The 17,805-nt window shown below is 34.9% G+C and overlaps 1 protein-coding gene across 1 annotated transcript in view; it reads left to right on the forward strand.

Annotated features, from left to right (window-relative positions):
• cfap57 (cilia and flagella associated protein 57) overlaps positions 1-17,805 on the forward strand; it is a 21,035-nt gene continuing 3,230 nt past the window's right edge. The window contains exons 1-18 of the mRNA XM_016526678.1: positions 1-157; positions 1,122-1,432; positions 2,679-2,929; positions 4,165-4,330; positions 4,414-4,566; positions 5,424-5,563; positions 9,091-9,256; positions 9,415-9,528; positions 9,706-9,918; positions 11,947-12,120; positions 12,211-12,372; positions 13,086-13,241; positions 13,330-13,423; positions 14,519-14,709; positions 14,907-15,080; positions 15,829-15,987; positions 16,424-16,567; positions 16,816-16,932. Of these exons, the coding sequence (XP_016382164.1) occupies positions 1-157; positions 1,122-1,432; positions 2,679-2,929; positions 4,165-4,330; positions 4,414-4,566; positions 5,424-5,563; positions 9,091-9,256; positions 9,415-9,528; positions 9,706-9,918; positions 11,947-12,120; positions 12,211-12,372; positions 13,086-13,241; positions 13,330-13,423; positions 14,519-14,709; positions 14,907-15,080; positions 15,829-15,987; positions 16,424-16,567; positions 16,816-16,932 (3,042 nt within the window). The remainder of the gene's footprint in view (positions 158-1,121; positions 1,433-2,678; positions 2,930-4,164; positions 4,331-4,413; positions 4,567-5,423; positions 5,564-9,090; positions 9,257-9,414; positions 9,529-9,705; positions 9,919-11,946; positions 12,121-12,210; positions 12,373-13,085; positions 13,242-13,329; positions 13,424-14,518; positions 14,710-14,906; positions 15,081-15,828; positions 15,988-16,423; positions 16,568-16,815; positions 16,933-17,805) is intronic.

The raw sequence follows: 17,805 nt of genomic DNA on the forward strand, positions 1-17,805 counted from the left end.
ATGGCTACTGTAGTGGCACAGTCTCATTATATATTCGGATTGCGGACAGGAGTGAGGAATAATTTATTGTATTTTGATGAGCAAACCGTCATATTTCCGTGTGGAAACAACTGTGTGCGCTATAACATCAATCAGAAATGCCAGAAGTTCATTCCAGGTACGACAAAACTTTATCATAATCTTTATTCGCTTCATATGTTAGGCAATAGGCTTTGTCTATCTATCTAACAATATATCTATCAAAGGTTTGAGGTCAGTAAATGTTTTTTCTTTTTCTTTTTTGAGAAATGAATACTTTTATTCAGGATTGATGTGTTAAATAGATTTAAAAAATGATAGTGAAGACATATTATAGAGGAAAAGATAGTAATATTTCTATTTCTAAAATATTTCAATTTTAAAAAATACTGTTCTTTTTAACTTTTTATTCATCAAAGAATTCTGAGGGGGGAAAATCATCACAGGTTCCAAAAAATAAAAAATAATAATAATATTGAGCAGCACAACTGTTTACAACATTGATAATAAATCAGCATATTAGAATGATTTCTGAAGGATCATGTTACACTGAAGACTGGAGTAATGATGCTGAAAATTCAGCTTAATATTAAAATAGAAAATAAATTCAACTTGTTTAAAAATAGAAAACTGTTTTCTTAAATTGCAATAATATTTCACAATATTCAACATTAAAACGCTTACTGATCCTAAACTGTGTGTGTGTGTGTGTGTGTGTGTGTATTTAATTTTTATGATCATATCTCTGTTTTCAAGTTATATATTTGATACTTATATTTTAACATGATATTTGGGGGGGGGATGTTTGTATAATCATGTAAACCTAAGTTGCTTCAGTCCAGTAAATATTTTAATGTTCTCCCAACATTGAAATAAAGAAGTAATATTTTACTATATTGAAAAAAATTTATAAAGTGAAATATGTTTTTAAAAGGTTATATTATTAGTTGAATACATAGTGTTATAGTATTTGTTCTCCACTAATACAGGAATGTTCCTAATGTATTTTTATGCAAAATGTTTATTTTGATTTTGGGATTAAATGTAGTTTGGACATGTCTCTGTGAGAAGAACCCACGTATCTGTTTCCTGTGTTTGCACAGGTACAGAGAGAAGTCAGGACATGCAGGCCTTGGCCATCAGCACAAACAGGCGTTATCTGGCTGTGTCTGAATGTGTAGAGAAAGCCACCATCACTGTGTTTGATCTCCAGCACGAGCAGAGCAGGAAGAGGAAAGTGCTGACTGGAGGAGAGATTGCGGTGGACAAGTTTGTCTGCATGGCCTTTTCCCCTGACTCCAAGTATCTGATCGGTCAGGCAGGCGGGCCAGACTGGACTCTCTTCCTCTGGATGTGGGAAAAGAAGAAGGTGATGGCCACTGTGAAGACAAGCACTGATGGCCCCATAAACCAGGTAAACACGTTTAACAGGAAGGTGACTTAAAATGGTAAAATTTCAGCTCAAAATCAAAAGACAAAAACAAGAAATTATATTTTCCATACAGAAGATAAAGTCTGTTTTTAGGACCATGGAGAACTTTGGCACTCTGGCATTATTTTCACGACAATTAAACGTCCCCCTCCCTACCATAAATGAAAGTTACAATTAGTTACTGTTACTGTTTAAAGGATTAATTTCATTTTTTGCAATAGAGTAATGAGAATTGTGTAGGGAAATGTGGGTAATTGTTATTAAAATTATGTCAAAAAAAGATAATATGGTCCTAAAAATATTGTTTATGTTCTTCAAACATAAATATAATTTCTTATTTATTTATTTATTTATTTTGATTTTAGTTTGAGTCATCACAATCCCTCAATTTAAGATATTATTAAAAATTGTATTAATATGAATTAGTATTTCTAAATCTTACATCATATGTAGGAAACAGCGTCATTATTGTCAACTAAAGCTATTCAAATATTTTTACTCTTTGAAAAAGCTGCAAGGCTGAAATAATATAGATACAAATTTAAAATTAGAGTTAGTTTTTAAAAATATTAAAAAGTTGAAGCACTTAAATTACATTATTTTAATTATTTAATTAAACTGAACTAAAACTAAACTGAAATATAAAACACTAAATAGTAATAAAATACAAAAATGACAAAATCACATAAAAGATTACTAAAAACTAAACTAAAAAAGTACAAAACTAAAACAACTAAATGGAAATTTGAAATATAAATAATATAAAATAAAAGCTAATTCAAAATATTAGTGAAACAATAATATTGTATAAATAATCAAGATTTTGATCAAATGAATGCATATTGAAATATATATGTATAAATTGCATAAAGATAATTTACTATTATTAACTATAATAACTATAAACCTATAAGTACTGATCTGTAGTACATGGAATAAACTTCTGGCATTTCCACATGAAATATGATGGTTTGTTCATCAAAATATAACACATTATTGTAGCATTATTTTCAGTTAAGCACACCTTTGCTATATGGAAAAAAAAATTATATTTCTCATATTCTCATTACCATAATTCAAATCAACAACATTAATTAATTAAAGCAGCACTATGTAACTTTTTCTGTGTTCAAAATGTGCAAAATGACTTTAATTTGGCCGTTAAAAGTAATCTTGATCGCAGTGATCAAGCTGTCCTAATACACAATCTATCCATTCCCATTCTCAGATCAGCTTCAACCCTGAGGACAACACACAGATCTGTGTGAGTGGCAACGGGGTGTTCAAGATCTTTCGCTATGCTGGAGAAATCCTGAAACAGTCCAGCACATTTAAAACAGACACGCATCACTTCCTGTGCCACACCTGGATGTCCACGGAGCAGGTGATTGCTGGCACAGACGCAGGTCAGCTGATGATGTTTGAGTCAGGCCGTCTGCGCTGGGAGATGAATGTGACGCCTGCGCAGAAGGTTTACAGGTGAGTGGAATGAACTGTGACGTCAAGGGTTTATGCTAATTTCAGTTCATACAATACAGGAGAAATCTGTCATTTATCTCATGTTTTCTTAAACCTTATAATGCATTGAGGGGGATTTCTGACCCAGAATAGTATAGAATATTTATTTATTCGTATAATACAAAATACACCTTACTTACTTACTTAAAAAAGTATTTTTAAGAGGAATAAGCATTTAAAAAAATTATCAATTCTGAGTATCAACTGAGGCTTTATGCAAGTTATACCTTTTTTTTTTTTTTGTGAATTAACCAAATAAATTATATCAAATAAACTACAGCTTAAAGGGGTTTACAAAATGTAAAAAGACCAACTGGTCTGAATTTGAAAGAGAAAGGAAGATGCAGCATGAAAAATTGATCATCTTTTCATCATAAAAGTGACATTGTTTGCAAGTAAAATAATATATTTTTTTGTTTTAAAACATATCAGAGTAATATTTATGTTGTTAAAAAAGAATGCATAAAATTGTAAGATTTAATTAAATCCATTTCAACTGAATCCATCGATTTCAATTGTTAATACTAGTAGTTCTTATATTTTCTTATAAATTTAATTTAAAAATATATTGAAAAATTTATCATAATTACTGGTACTTTTTAATTTTAGAGTTTAATGAAGAATTTAATGTTTAATAACATTTAGTGGTGAAAATGATGGTTGTGACAGTTGCATTTGTAGTATTTCTGTAATATAAATATTATGTAATATTATATAATATTACATCATGTATCCTAAATACATGCAATTAAATATTTCACACTTATTTTCGAAGATATTTTTCTTGATTTTCTTCACACCACCACATGTATTTCATCTCAATCGTTTCACTGATGCCATTGTACACATGAATTTCTTTTAATGTGACATTCAAATAACAAGAAAGCAATCAAGAAATATACATATAAAATAATATAATAAAAATCACTGACTGGCATCTAAAAGAAACACCCAATAATAGATACAGCATGTACATGAGTTATTGAGGACCAATATGTCATGTGTCTTATTCCAGTTTATATGCACAGAGCCCTGAGCGTTTTAACTTTCTGGTACATGTAACATATATCTCATTATGATTTATTTATTTATTAATTTGGCAAAACCATGGCTATTAAATCTGCAACATTTTAAAGCCTAACATATAAAATGTCATGAATGTGTATTACTTTGATTTGTGTATGTTGTTCTTGCAGTCAGTCAGAAAAGCAAGACTCTAACGAGACCTTCTCCACACTGCCGCGGGTGACAGCCATTGTAGCTTATTCTAATGGCTTCGCTTGCTCCGCTGGTCCTGGCACTGTGTGCTTGTTTGAGAAAAGAGAGGAGGAAGACCAGTATAAGAAGACCAAAGAAATAAAGGTGCCATGACATTTTCTCATTCAGATGTTCACGGGAGTGTGTCAGGTTGATCCTGAAAGGCTTTTCTTGTCTCGTCATCTCAGATTCCTCCAGAACTGTTCAGTAATGATGCCAGTTCTGCAGAGCAGCAGGAAATCAGCACTCTGTGCATCAGTCCGTCAGAAGAGACCCTGGCCGCCAGCACAGACCGCGGGCAGCTCTACGGCATCAGCCTCTCCCTAGCCGAGCTGAACAAGGTGCCGTCTTTTTAACTATATATTTATAGTTTTTATTTATTTTTTATTTGATTTTTTTATTGATATTTTGAATTAGCTTTTATTTCTATGTTTTCATTTTCATTTTAGAACAATTTGTAATAATTTTGTTATGGGCTAATTTAGTCATTTTTATTTTTATTTCAGTTTTAGTTTTAGTTCGATTTGAGTTTTTATTTATATCCAGTTAGTCATTTTAGCACTTTAAAAGAGTGCTTCAATCAAAAATGAAAATTTGCTAAAAATGTACTCGGGCCAACTAAAATGTAGATGAGATTGTTTCTTCATCAGTACAGAGTTGGAGAAATGTAACATTACATCACTTGCTCACCATTGGATCCTGAATGGGTGCCGTCAGAATGAGAGTCCTAACAGCTAAAAAAAAAACACCACAATAATCCACAAGTAATCCACTCCAGTCCATCAATTAACGTTTTGTGAAGCAAAAAGCTGCAAATTTGTAAGAAACAAATCCATCATTGAGACAATTAAACCATCACTTCTGGCCAAAATACCAGTCTATAATCTAAACTTAATGAGAGAATTATCAGACCATTCAAAAATGACCATACTACTGTGTTAAATATAGCCACGTGGGCTCAGGAGTAATTCCAAAAATCATTGTGACAGTCCGTTGCTGCATCAAGAAATGCAACCTGTACACACGGAGAAAGCTATACAATCCCCAGTCCTCAATCCTGTGCTGTTGAGTTGTCTGGGCTTAATAGCATAATAGCAGCATGTCTAGTGTAATAAAAGAGGTGTTTTACTCATAGATCTGTTTGTACTCATAATACCAATTGTGACTAATTCAGCTCTTTCTCCCGTTGTGTTATCAGGGTGTTTGTGCTCAGTTTGAGCACCTGTCTCACTCGTCCCACTCCAGCGTTATCACAGGTTTATCCACCTGCATCCGCAAACCGCTCATCGCCACCTGTTCCCTGGACCGCTCAGTGCGCATCTGGAACTTTGAGACCAAGTAAGTTCAGCTCTGTTAACGGTTAGTTCACCCAAAAATGAAAATTATGTCATTAATTACTCACCCTCATGTCGTTCCACACTGTCGCTCTCTGATCCTCCCATAGACAGCAATGTAATTATCACGATCAAGGTCCAGAAACGTAGCAAGGAGATCGGTAAAATAATCCATGTGACATCAGGGGTTCAACCATAATTTTACGAAGCTACGAGAATACTTTTTGTACGCCAAGAAAACAAAAATAACGACTTTATTCAACAATCGCATTGTTGTGTGTCACCGTGCGTCACGCGGATACGTTGTTTTCGTTCAAATCAAAGCGTAAACAACGTAGAAAACATATCCACGTGACGCAGCGGACACAGAATAGCATACGCTGTTTGCGGTCAGTGGATATTCTCCAAAATGGCACCAGGGTGACGCGGAGGAGACGAATTGTTGAATAAAGTCATTATTTTTGTTTTCTTTGCATACAAAAAGTATTCTTGTAGCTTCGTAAAATTACGGTTGAACCCCTGATGTCACATGGATTATTTTACCAATCTCCTTGCTAAGTTTCTGGACTTTGATCGTGGTAGTTACCTTGCTGTCTATGGGAGGATCAGAGAGCTCTCAGAACTCATCAAAAATATCTTAATTTGTGTTCCGAAGATGAACGGAGGTCTTACGGGTTTAGAACGACATGAGGGTGAGTAATTAATGACAGAATTTTTGGGTGAACTAACCCTTTAAAGAGACAAGGTGTCGTTCTTCTGCTTTATTGTATCTAGTGAGCTTAAGACTGTGAGGCTTTTATTTTGGGTCTTTATGCTCTTGTAAATGTCTGTCAAAGCAGTATTTACTTTCTGAGAAAAGTATGTTTTGAGATAATGGTCGCTTTGCAGAAATATCCACATCTAGAAATGTATAAATTGTGTCTTGGTAGATCTTACCACAAATTCTCAAAAATGCCCAAATCTTTTAATCCTACATTTATTATGGGTTTTCACACTTATTGGACGCCCAAATAAAAGAACCCTTGTGAGAGACCCCCCTTACTAAAATATAAAACCAGCTGTATATTTCTGTTTATAAAGACTCATTTATACTGTGTGAGTAAAAATAAAATAATGATGTCATAAAGACAGCATTATTTATTAATGAAATATTAGATTTCTCAAAACAGATTTTTATATTTTACTGTTAAAAACTAGGGATATGAATAAAATAAACAGGGGTCCGTAAAATTTGTTTTTTTGCTTAAATTTTATTTATTTGTTTGTTTTTCTCTTTCTTTTATTCAGTGAGGATACATTAAATTGATTAAAAGTGGCAGAAAAGACCATTACATTTTTACAAAAGATTTATATTTTAAATAAATGTTCTTTTGAAATGTCTACTCATCAAAAAATCCTGTAAAAAAAAAAAACATATCACAGTTTCCACAAAAATATTAAGCAGCACAACTGTTTTCAACAATAAGAAATGTTTCTTGAGCAGCAAATCAACATATTAGAATGATTTCTGAAGGATCATGTGACACTAATGACTGGAGTAATTTGATGAAAATTCAGCTTTGCATCACAGGAATAAATTACATTTTAAAATATATTAAAATAGAAATCAATTATTTTAAATTGCAATATTATTTCACAATATTACTGTTTTAGCGCCATTCACACAGAATGCGAAACGCGAGACGCAGCGCTCTGGAATGGTTTTTTAAAAAGCGCAGCGTAGAACGTGAGGGTCTCAAGACGCGCTTTTGACACGTGATGCAATAATGACAGTTGTGACCCTGGACCACAAAGCCAGTCTTAAATCGCTTGGGTATATTTTTAGCAATAGCCAAAAAAACATTGTATGGGTCAAAATTATCGATTTTTCTTTTATACCAAAAATCATTAGGATATTAAGTAAAGATCATGTTCCATGAAGATATTTTGTAAATTTCCTACTGTAAATATATCAAAACATAATTTTTGATTAGTAATATGCATTGCTAAGAACTTAATTTGGACAACTTTAAAGGCGATTTTCTCAATATTTCTTGAGCAGCCAACATATTAGAATGATTTCTGAAGGATCATGTGACACTAATGACTGGAGTAATTTGATGAAAATTCAGCTTTGCATCACAGGAATAAATTACATTTTAAAATATATTAAAATAGAAATCAATTATTTTAAATTGCAATATTATTTCACAATATTACTGTTTTAGCGCCATTCACACAGAATGCGAAACGCGAGACGCAGCGCTCTGGAATGGTTTTTTAAAAAGCGCAGCGTAGAACGTGAGGGTCTCAAGACGCGCTTTTGACACGTGATGCAATAATGACAGTTGTGACCCTGGACCACAAAGCCAGTCTTAAATCGCTTGGGTATATTTTTAGCAATAGCCAAAAAAACATTGTATGGGTCAAAATTATCGATTTTTCTTTTATACCAAAAATCATTAGGATATTAAGTAAAGATCATGTTCCATGAAGATATTTTGTAAATTTCCTACTGTAAATATATCAAAACATAATTTTTGATTAGTAATATGCATTGCTATGAACTTCATTTGGACAACTTTAAAGGCGATTTTCTCAGTATTTAGATTTTTTTGCACAGTCAGATTCCAGGTTTTCAAATAGTTGTATCTTGGCCAAATATTGTCCTATCCTAACAAACCATACATCAATGGAAAGCTTATTTATTCAAATGATGTATAAATCTCAATTTGCTTATGACTGGTTTTGTGGTCCAGGGTCACAATTATATTCAGTGACAGAGATATTTCTCTCCAAGCTCTTTTTTTAAGGAACAAGTTGTGATAATCGCTTGAAGAAATGTTATATAATTCAGGGTATCCGGACACAGCCACTATGAGCGCCTCCTCCGCCATGTTGCCGTCAAAATAAAACAGTTGTCATGCCAACTTGCTACTGTAAACAGAAGCTTGCAACGCTTGCCCCGCCTCCGAGTTCTTCTGATTAGTCTATTGCTTTGGAACTGACATTGATGAGCGGCGCTGTGTAAAAGTTGAAATTCTTTTAACTTGACACGGCGTCTTAAAAACGCGGCGCTCATGTGCGAGACGCTGCAAAAGATGCGAGACGTGAGCGTACAGTTATGGAAAGCCAAACGGGTCAAAATCACGTGAAATTTCACGTGTTTTTGACCCTTTTGGCCTTCCATGAACGGTCATGCACGTCCGTCAAGCGCGTGTTTACATAGAAAAACAATGGAAAAGTAGCGCATTGGAATGGAAAAGCGCGTTCTGTGTGAATGGCCCCTTACTGTATTTTTGATCAAACAAATGGAGACTTGTTAAGCATAATAGGCTTCTTTCCAAAACATAAAACATTTTTACTGACTCCTTATTAAAAAACTTGAATGTTAGTGTATTTATTATTTTTACTGAACATATTTAATTGATATTTTAAGTTGACTTTGACAGCCCTAAAACATATTAAAATGCAATGAGTTCTGAGCTGTCAGGGCTTTTGTAGCAGGGTTTGTGTTGGATATTTCCAATAGCTTGAGTGTGTGTTGTCCAGTGTTTTAGAGATGTATAAGGAGTTCCAGGAGGAAGCCTACAGCATAGCTCTTCACCCCACTGGACTCTACATCCTGGTGGGATTCTCAGACAAACTCCGTCTCATGACTCTGCTCATCGATGACATCAGGACTTTCAAGGAGTTCACTGTACGCAGTTGCCGTGAGGTGCGTCTCCACATTGCTCAAGTTTACTATTATCTTTTTATTTATGTATACAACATTGTTCTTGTATAAGCATTGCTATTACCAAGTTTAATTTTTTACATGCCTATACATGTTGTGGATTGACTGTGGTGGCTAATTTTCCATGCGTTTGTCCCCAGTGTGCGTTCAGCAACGGGGGCCACTTGTTTGCTGCTGTCAATGGAAACGTGATCAACATCTACTCCACTACCACATTTGAGGACGTCCTGAATCTGAAGGGACACAATGAAAAAGTATGTGTTCTGAAATTTAAATGAAAAGTTCATCCAGAATTGAAAACTCTGTCATCTCTGTTCCAATGCTATGTGTATGTATTTTGTGGAATACGATATCTGTAATGTGGAAATCCACTGCTCTAATTTTGCCTCCCTGAATAGTCTTTAAACAGTGTCTATGTTATTGTACTTCAGGTGCGGGCCATAGCGTTCAGCGCAGAAGATAGTCGTCTTGTGTCATGTGGCATGGACGGGGCCGTGTATGAGTGGAATACTCTCACCGGTGCGCGAGAGTCTGAGAGCGTCCTCAAGACGTGCAGCTACACAGGAGTGACCATCTCCCCTGACGCAAAGACATTCTTCGCTGTCGGGACAGACTGCTCTCTGAAAGAAATCCAGGATTGTCAGGTGGGCACATTCTCAGAAGACTCATTTGACATCTCAAAACCAGAGCCACTTCTGAGTCACAGAACTGGATTTTGATTGGTATAGATTTATTTTAATGCAGTAATTTAAACACAGGGTTTTTAAACCGGTTTTCAATATTCTGTGTATTTCAGAATTTATTTATGTGGTTAGAATGGATAGTTCAATAAACAGCCTATTTTACCATAGTTTTCTTATTCATATGTTCACATTACTGTGTCACCATTCTGTACAGAGCATAATATTATCATTAAAATGTTTTAAATTCTCAATTTGCTAGTACCATGAATCCAGGACATGGCAGAGGATGTAAGGTAGTTAACTGAGTTAACTAACTACAGACAAACACTAGTTTAGAACAATGTAGTAATGTTTATTAAAGGAATATTATGGGTTCAATTCATCTTAAGCTTAATCAACAGCATTTGTGGTTAAGTGTTTTGTACCACAAATATGTATTTCAACTTCTTGGTCATTTTCTTGACCAAAGGCACTTACAATGGAAGTGAATTGGGCCAAATGTTTGAATATTTTAAAAGCAGAAATATGAAGCTTATAATTTGATAAAAACACTAACATTATTCAGTTAAAATGTGAGTGTTATTTGGCCTGTAGAGCTGTTTAAAACAATTTTTACAGTCATTTAAAGGTTTTAGTGGGTTACAAGTTGTTAAAATTGTATGTAACTTTACACAAGATACATTAGTAAGCAATTTTTTCACACTAAAATTGCGATTACAAAGTTTGGGGTTAGTTGGGTGAAGTAAATGCATTAAAAGTATTATCATTTCAAATTTTGTATTTTAATATTTTTTTAAATGTAATTTATTAGAAAAGTTGAATTTTCAGCATCATTACTCCAGTCTTCAGTGTCACATGATCCTTCAGAAATCATTCTAATATGCTGACTGTGTGCTTAAGAAACATTTTTTTTTATTATTATAATCAGTCTTTAAAACATTTGTGCTTGTGCTACATAATATTCTTTGGATTCTTTGATGAATAGCAAGTTTGAATAACAGTATTTATTTTAAAATAGATATTACAATAGTTTTACCTTGACTTTTGATCAATTTAATGTGTCCCTGCTGAAGAAAAAAAAAATATTTCTTTAAAAAAAATAAAACTTTTCAACAGTATGTATGCCTTGTGGCTATATTATTGAAACAAAGATTATTTTAAAGTTATGGATTTGCCTCATTCACTTCCTTTGACATGTGCCTCACTGTAACACTTTTTTTTTTTTAAGAGAAAGACAGACAAACTGAAATTGATTGTGATAATCATCTTTGTGACAAGTGCTGTCGATTGATCTTAACTTGTATTGAACTCAAAAATATTCCTTAAATGGAAGATAATATGCAATTACATTGTTAACAAGAATCTCAAGCATTTTTGGATAATGACTCACACTACCAAAATGAATAAAACCCCCATAAAAGTAGTCCATACTACTCATATTACACCGTACTTCAGGGCCCTCTGAAGCTATGCAATAGCTTTATGTGTGGAAAAAGCTCAAATTCACCAGAAATTGCATTTTCAAATATCGCACCTCACAACAACACATTGCATCATCAGTGGAGTCAAATGTCATTGGTTGTTGCATTCATGTGTGTAAAAGTGTGTGTTAATATTCTTGCTGCAGATCCTTAAGGAAGTGCGTACAGGTGATGTGGTTTGCACCACTGTTGCCATGTCTCGTTCAGGACGAGCGCTCTTCATTGGAACTTCCACTGGGAGAATCTCAAGCATTTTTGGATAATGACTCACACTACCAAAATGAATAAAACCCCCATAAAAGTAGTCCATACTACTCATATTACACCGTACTTCAGGGCCCTCTGAAGCTATGCAATAGCTTTATGTGTGGAAAAAGCTCAAATTCACCAGAAATTGCATTTTCAAATATCGCACCTCACAACAACACATTGCATCATCAGTGGAGTCAAATGTCATTGGTTGTTGCATTCATGTGTGTAAAAGTGTGTGTTAATATTCTTGCTGCAGATCCTTAAGGAAGTGCGTACAGGTGATGTGGTTTGCACCACTGTTGCCATGTCTCGTTCAGGACGAGCGCTCTTCATTGGAACTTCCACTGGGACTGTGAGAGCCATCAAATACCCTCTACCCCTCCAGAATGACTGGATAGAGTACCAGGCCCATGCTGGCCCTGTCACTAAGGTTTGCACTCCTAAAATTCGTTGGAATGTGAGCTCCTAGTCAGAAGTCAAGCATGTTTTTCATTAATATTTTTATGTCTTGTGTCCGTAGATGGTTATCACTTTTGATGACCAGTTCCTCATAACGGTCTCAGAAGACAGCTGTCTTTTTATCTGGAAAATCATTGACAAAGAGGGACAAGGGTTGAAAAGAGAGAAGGAATTAATATATGCAGAAGAGATCCTCATCACCAAATCAGACCTTGAGGAAAAGGTAATTAGTAAATATTTTCCTTTGTGTTGGTCATTTTAAGCTTTATACTAAAAAATAAGCAAATTTTGTACTTTCTTGATTTAAATTGTTATCCTTAAATGACAGTAAAATTAAGCTTAGGTTTTTAGGTCTTCTCTAAATCAGTAACTGTTCTTCAACTATTTGACATTGCATAAAACATGGAGTTTAAGTGAAAATGTAGGAAACATTTTGGAAAAATGAACACAGAACTGTCCTGCTGTAAACCACTAGAGCACCTGCAGCCTTTTTTCATCTTGTGTTGAACCGTCCTGCAGAATAAAATAATGCTGGACCTGAACGCAAGAGTGACAGAGCTCCAGGAGGAGAACAAGTACCAGCTCAGCCTCAGGGACATTGAATACAAAGAGAAGATCAATGAACTCACTGAAAAATGTATCCAGCAGATCAATTCACTTAATGCTTGGTCATTTTAAGCTTTATACTAAAAAATCAGCAAATTTTGTACTTTCTTGATTTAAATTGTTATCCTTAAATGAAAATAAAATTAAGCTTAGGTTTTTAGGTCTTCTTTAAATCAGTAACTGTTCTTCAACTATCTTGACATTGCATAAAACATGGAGTTTAAGTGAAAATGTAGGAAACATTTTGGAAAAATGAACACAGAACTGTCCTGCTGTAAACCACTAGAGCACCTGCAGCCTTTTTTCATCTTGTGTTGAACCGTCCTGCAGAATAAAATAATGCTGGACCTGAACGCAAGAGTGACAGAGCTCCAGGAGGAGAACAAGTACCAGCTCAGCCTCAGGGACATTGAATACAAAGAGAAGATCAATGAACTCACTGAAAAATGTATCCAGCAGATCAATTCACTTAATGCTGAGAAAGAGGTCAGTGTCAAGAGATTCAAAATGAAAACCATTCTTATTTTGTAACACAATGGCTTGTTAAACTTAAGATGTTTATTTTTTATTACAGGTCCTGAAAGCAGAGAAGGAGAAAAAGCAAGCTGCCCATGTTAAATCTCTCTCAGAAGTCTTAGAGAAACATGATAAAGAGCAGCAGGACATGGGTAAATAAAACATATTTCATTCATTTTTACAAACTGCGGTCACATTTACTATCACTCTGCGGAGTCGTTCCAATAGGAATCCTTGCAATCAGGAGTTTCAAGCGAGAGCGAAAAAGTTCCCCAGACAGATTTTGTTGTTTTTCTTTTTTAAGTGGATGGAAAGTTGCTTGGTTTAAAGGTGTTTTCTGTGTGAGCTGTGCTTTATACAGTATATCGCTATGCTACTGACAGTGGACATTCATTTACCTTTAATGATAAACCTTTACACTACTAGTTAAAGCTGTGGTTCTCAACATTTTAAACTCCAAGGCCCCCCATAATCCAAGACAATATTAGAAGGCCACCCATGTAGGCTAAGATAGATTTTTGCTGTAATGACAAAGCTTCTTGTTTTCAAACATTTTGATTTAAAGAAACTAGGAGTATATTAAAATAATTGTTAAAAATAATACATTTGAAATAATTAAAATTATTTACAATGTCTTTATTGGGTTCACACTTTTTATAAACAATTAATTTACATGACATTTCTAGTCATTCATGGTTACTGGATAATGTTTTTTTATTTGGTTTTGTTTTTTAATTATGCACAAATAGCAGTTTCTGTTTGACAAAGCTAGAAAAAGTCATTGATACATTCTAGAAATTTCCATGACTTTTCGAAGTGGAAATCATACGTTTAAAATATAACAGTACACAGTATATATACTGCATACATTAACCAAATTTCCCAAGACCACTGGAGCAAATTAAAATAAGAAATATGTCTTGATTTTTAGTTGTTTTAACCTATTTTGAAGCTTGTTTTATTTTTTATTTTATTTAAACCATTTTAAGCCATCTTGATAGCCACTTTGCTGAGGCACGCTTGTGTCTCCAAGGGGTCCTGGCCCCTTGGTTGAGAATCACTGAGTTAAAGGTTTGAACACTTGACTGAATATTAACTAATATAGAACTGATATAAATTGTGCCTACATTTTTTTAATAAACGGTGATGTCATTTTGCTTGTAATGTAAACCTTAACTATCTTCAGAATCAGTCAGTACCCCTCTCAGAGTCAGCCTATTTGGACTAACTGAAGCTGCTCTTCACAGAGTCAAGCAATAACCAGAAGCTCATGCTGGAATATGAGAAATACCAGGAGCTACAACTGAAGCTTCATAAAGTTCAGCAGGAATATGAGCAGCAGCTGCACAGTGTGGAGGAGAGCAAGACCCGAGCCCTGGAGGAGATGATGCAGTCTTATGAGGCCAAGCTGGAGGAGAAAATGATGCTGGTCACCCAGGTAAAGTCAACTGCGAAACAAGTTACCAATGCTTAGCAAATAATCTCATGTTCCAAACCAGTATTACTTCTGTGAAACACAAAAGGAGACGCTGAATCATTTACTGGCCACTCTTTTCATACATGTTTGGAGTCTCTACACATCAAAAATAATAATTTGAAAACAGAAAATCTCATTCTTTTCTTTCCAACTTGCAGTATCAGGATGAATCCCAGCAGAAGGTTCGGGAATTTGATGAATACATAAAGCAGGAGGAAGAGGACGCAGATATGGAAATCCATGAGATCCGCATTAAATACGAGCAAAATCTTAAAGAAGAAAAAAAGGCCAACACTAGGCTCAAAGTGGAACTGGATACCACAACAAAGCAGGTGACTATAATTCGTCAGTTTTGAGTTCTTCACTTCAAATATACTATGTATAAACAATGAAAAATCAATTCAGGTGAAGTTTATTTGTATAAGGCTTTTCCATAATACATATTGTTTCAGAAAATGCAATCCATTCCAATCCATTAATTAACGTCTTGTGATGCCAAAAGCTGCATGTTTGTAATAAACAAATCCATCAAGACGTTTTTAACTGCAAATTGTTGCTTCTGGCTAAAATATGAGTCCTCTATCTATAATACTGCTTTATCAAGTGAAAAAGTCATCTCGTCTGAATCAGGAGAGAAATATGCACAGATCAAGCACTTTTTACAAGTGAAAATAGTCCAAAATAATTCTAAACAAATATGTTTGTGGACTTTGATGTGAGAGGAAAACAGAGGATGGACTTTCTTGCTGTCGGAAGCGTTATTATGGATTATGAATAAGTTAAAATGCCTTAAGAATGGATTTATTTAGTACAAACACACAGCTCTTCACTTCACTATTTCTTTAAAGAGCACGATGGACTGTAGTGTGATATAAGGTGTTAAATACAAAGGAATAGTATTTTATAGTCGATACTGAACGTAATCGGTGGCCAGTGTAGAGATGACAACAGTGGGGTGATATGATCATATTTTCTTGACCGGGTAAGAATGCTTGCAGCTGCAACACAACTGTAGTGTGTTGAAGTAATGCAGTAAATGCAGGGAGCTGAACCTTATGCCGGTTGTGTTGTGTCGTACAGTTTCATGTCCTGCAGAGGGAAATTGAAAACAGGAACTTGGAGATCGAGAAGCTGAAGCAGGAAGTGCAAAAGCTGCAGTCGGTGATCAAAGCACTAGAGAACGACATCACTGGGCTGAAGACTGCAATTCAGAAGAGAGATGGGATCATCCAGGACAAGGTGAGAACATATGAACCCTGTTCATGACGACATGAGGAAAACCAAGTCAAGTCCTCTGTTCATTTTACGACATTTAGCTGTCTAAGCAGTTATTGACAGATTTTAAAATGCCAAATTCACTCCCTCATAGAAACCTATTGACTTCAGGATGATGGAATTGAAGTTAAAAAATGCTAACTCATTACAAGGTTTCATTCCGGCAGCAGGGGAAAATGTGCATTTGAAGTAAACATGGTCAATGAATGAATGTATTATGGATTGAAAATCAATCACAGAGCCTTAATTAGTTTAATTCATATGGGCAAAAACTGATTTAGTATTGTCTCCATGCCATCTGAAAGACTCCAGATCAGATACATGAACTCAGAGTCAGTATATTTAAGTTTCAGTTACTAGGGAACAGTACATGAGAGTAAAATCTGTTCTGTCTCAACAGGAAAAGAGCATCTATGAGCTGAAAAAGAAGAATGACACACTTAACAAAACAATTGAAGTGATGGAGTTCAGGGCTGAATATATGGAAGAGCAGATTGAGCCAAAAGAGAACGAAATCCAAGAGCTGAAGGAGCAGATGCTGGAGGTGGGCCATGTGTCATCCCTTCAAGCTGCCATGTTTTATTCAGCCCTTTCTGCCTGAGCCACATCATTTTGTGCACTATATTGCTGCATTATCAAACCTAAAAAGTAACATTCATTAATAACAAAAACAGATATCATTCATAATAAATGAATGTGTCACAGAACATAGTCACATATGTAAATAAAAATCACTTTACATAAACGAGATGAGTGTTATGAACACAGTGTGATAAAAGATGTGTGTTTCAGATGGAGGTAGAGTTGAAGGAGTTCCATAAGACGAACACACAGCTGGAGCTGAAAATTGCCGAACTGACCTTAAAATTGAAAACCAAAGACAAAGAAATGCACAAAGAAATGAGGAAGGTTAGTATGTGTACTGCACTGGACATCTTCAGGGTTCACACTGGCAGTCATTTACACTGGCACAACAGGTCTCCATGTCACTGTGCTGTTGGTTTCAAGTAGACTTTGCTACTCGACAGATGAGTGATGATTTATTAAATTTAGAACCTTCTGTCATCACAATTGCTTAGTGATCATGGATACTACCCATGTACATTTACTACATTGAATATTTCCTTTAAAGGAATAGTTCACCCAAAAATGAAAATTAGCCCATTATTTACTCACCCTCAAGCCATCCTAGGCGTATATGACTTCCTTCTTTCAGATGAATCCAATCGGAGTTATATTAAAAATGGTCTTTGATCTTCCAAGCTGTTATATAATATAATGGCAGTGAGAAGTAGGCCTGTCGCAATAATCGATATATCGACTTATCACGCAATATATGTACATAACCTCAATAATTTTTTGTGACGCAATATATCGCCCATTATATTTACTTAAAAATTAATGTTACTATGTTTCGTACATTCCACTTGCGCCTGTGTCTTTTGCAGCTTCTTGTACATAATGTGGTGTAGTCATTAGATGCTAATGAGTCTCGTGAACACCAACGTTTGTTTACAGGAGCAAAGGAAGCAAAATGTCCTTACTTTAGCAAAGAAAAAACAGTCTCCTCTTGGCTTATATCGAAATCCTCCGACATTCTTCTTTACAAATCCTCGTTTTGTACTTCTAATTCATGACCGTTGTTTTGTTTTGATCTCTCCCCTGCGCTTCTGCGTTCGTCACTTCTGAGCGGCGCATGCGCAACACCGACGTCTTACGTCATGCGCCCGGAACTGCTTCCGTGTACAAAAGCGAGCGCAAGCTAGATTAAAGTGATTATTA

The sequence above is a fragment of the Sinocyclocheilus rhinocerous genome, unplaced genomic scaffold (genome assembly GCF_001515625.1).
Source record: "Sinocyclocheilus rhinocerous isolate Xijiao unplaced genomic scaffold, SAMN03320098_v1.1 scaffold2138, whole genome shotgun sequence".
Lineage (NCBI taxonomy): Eukaryota > Metazoa > Chordata > Actinopteri > Cypriniformes > Cyprinidae > Sinocyclocheilus > Sinocyclocheilus rhinocerous.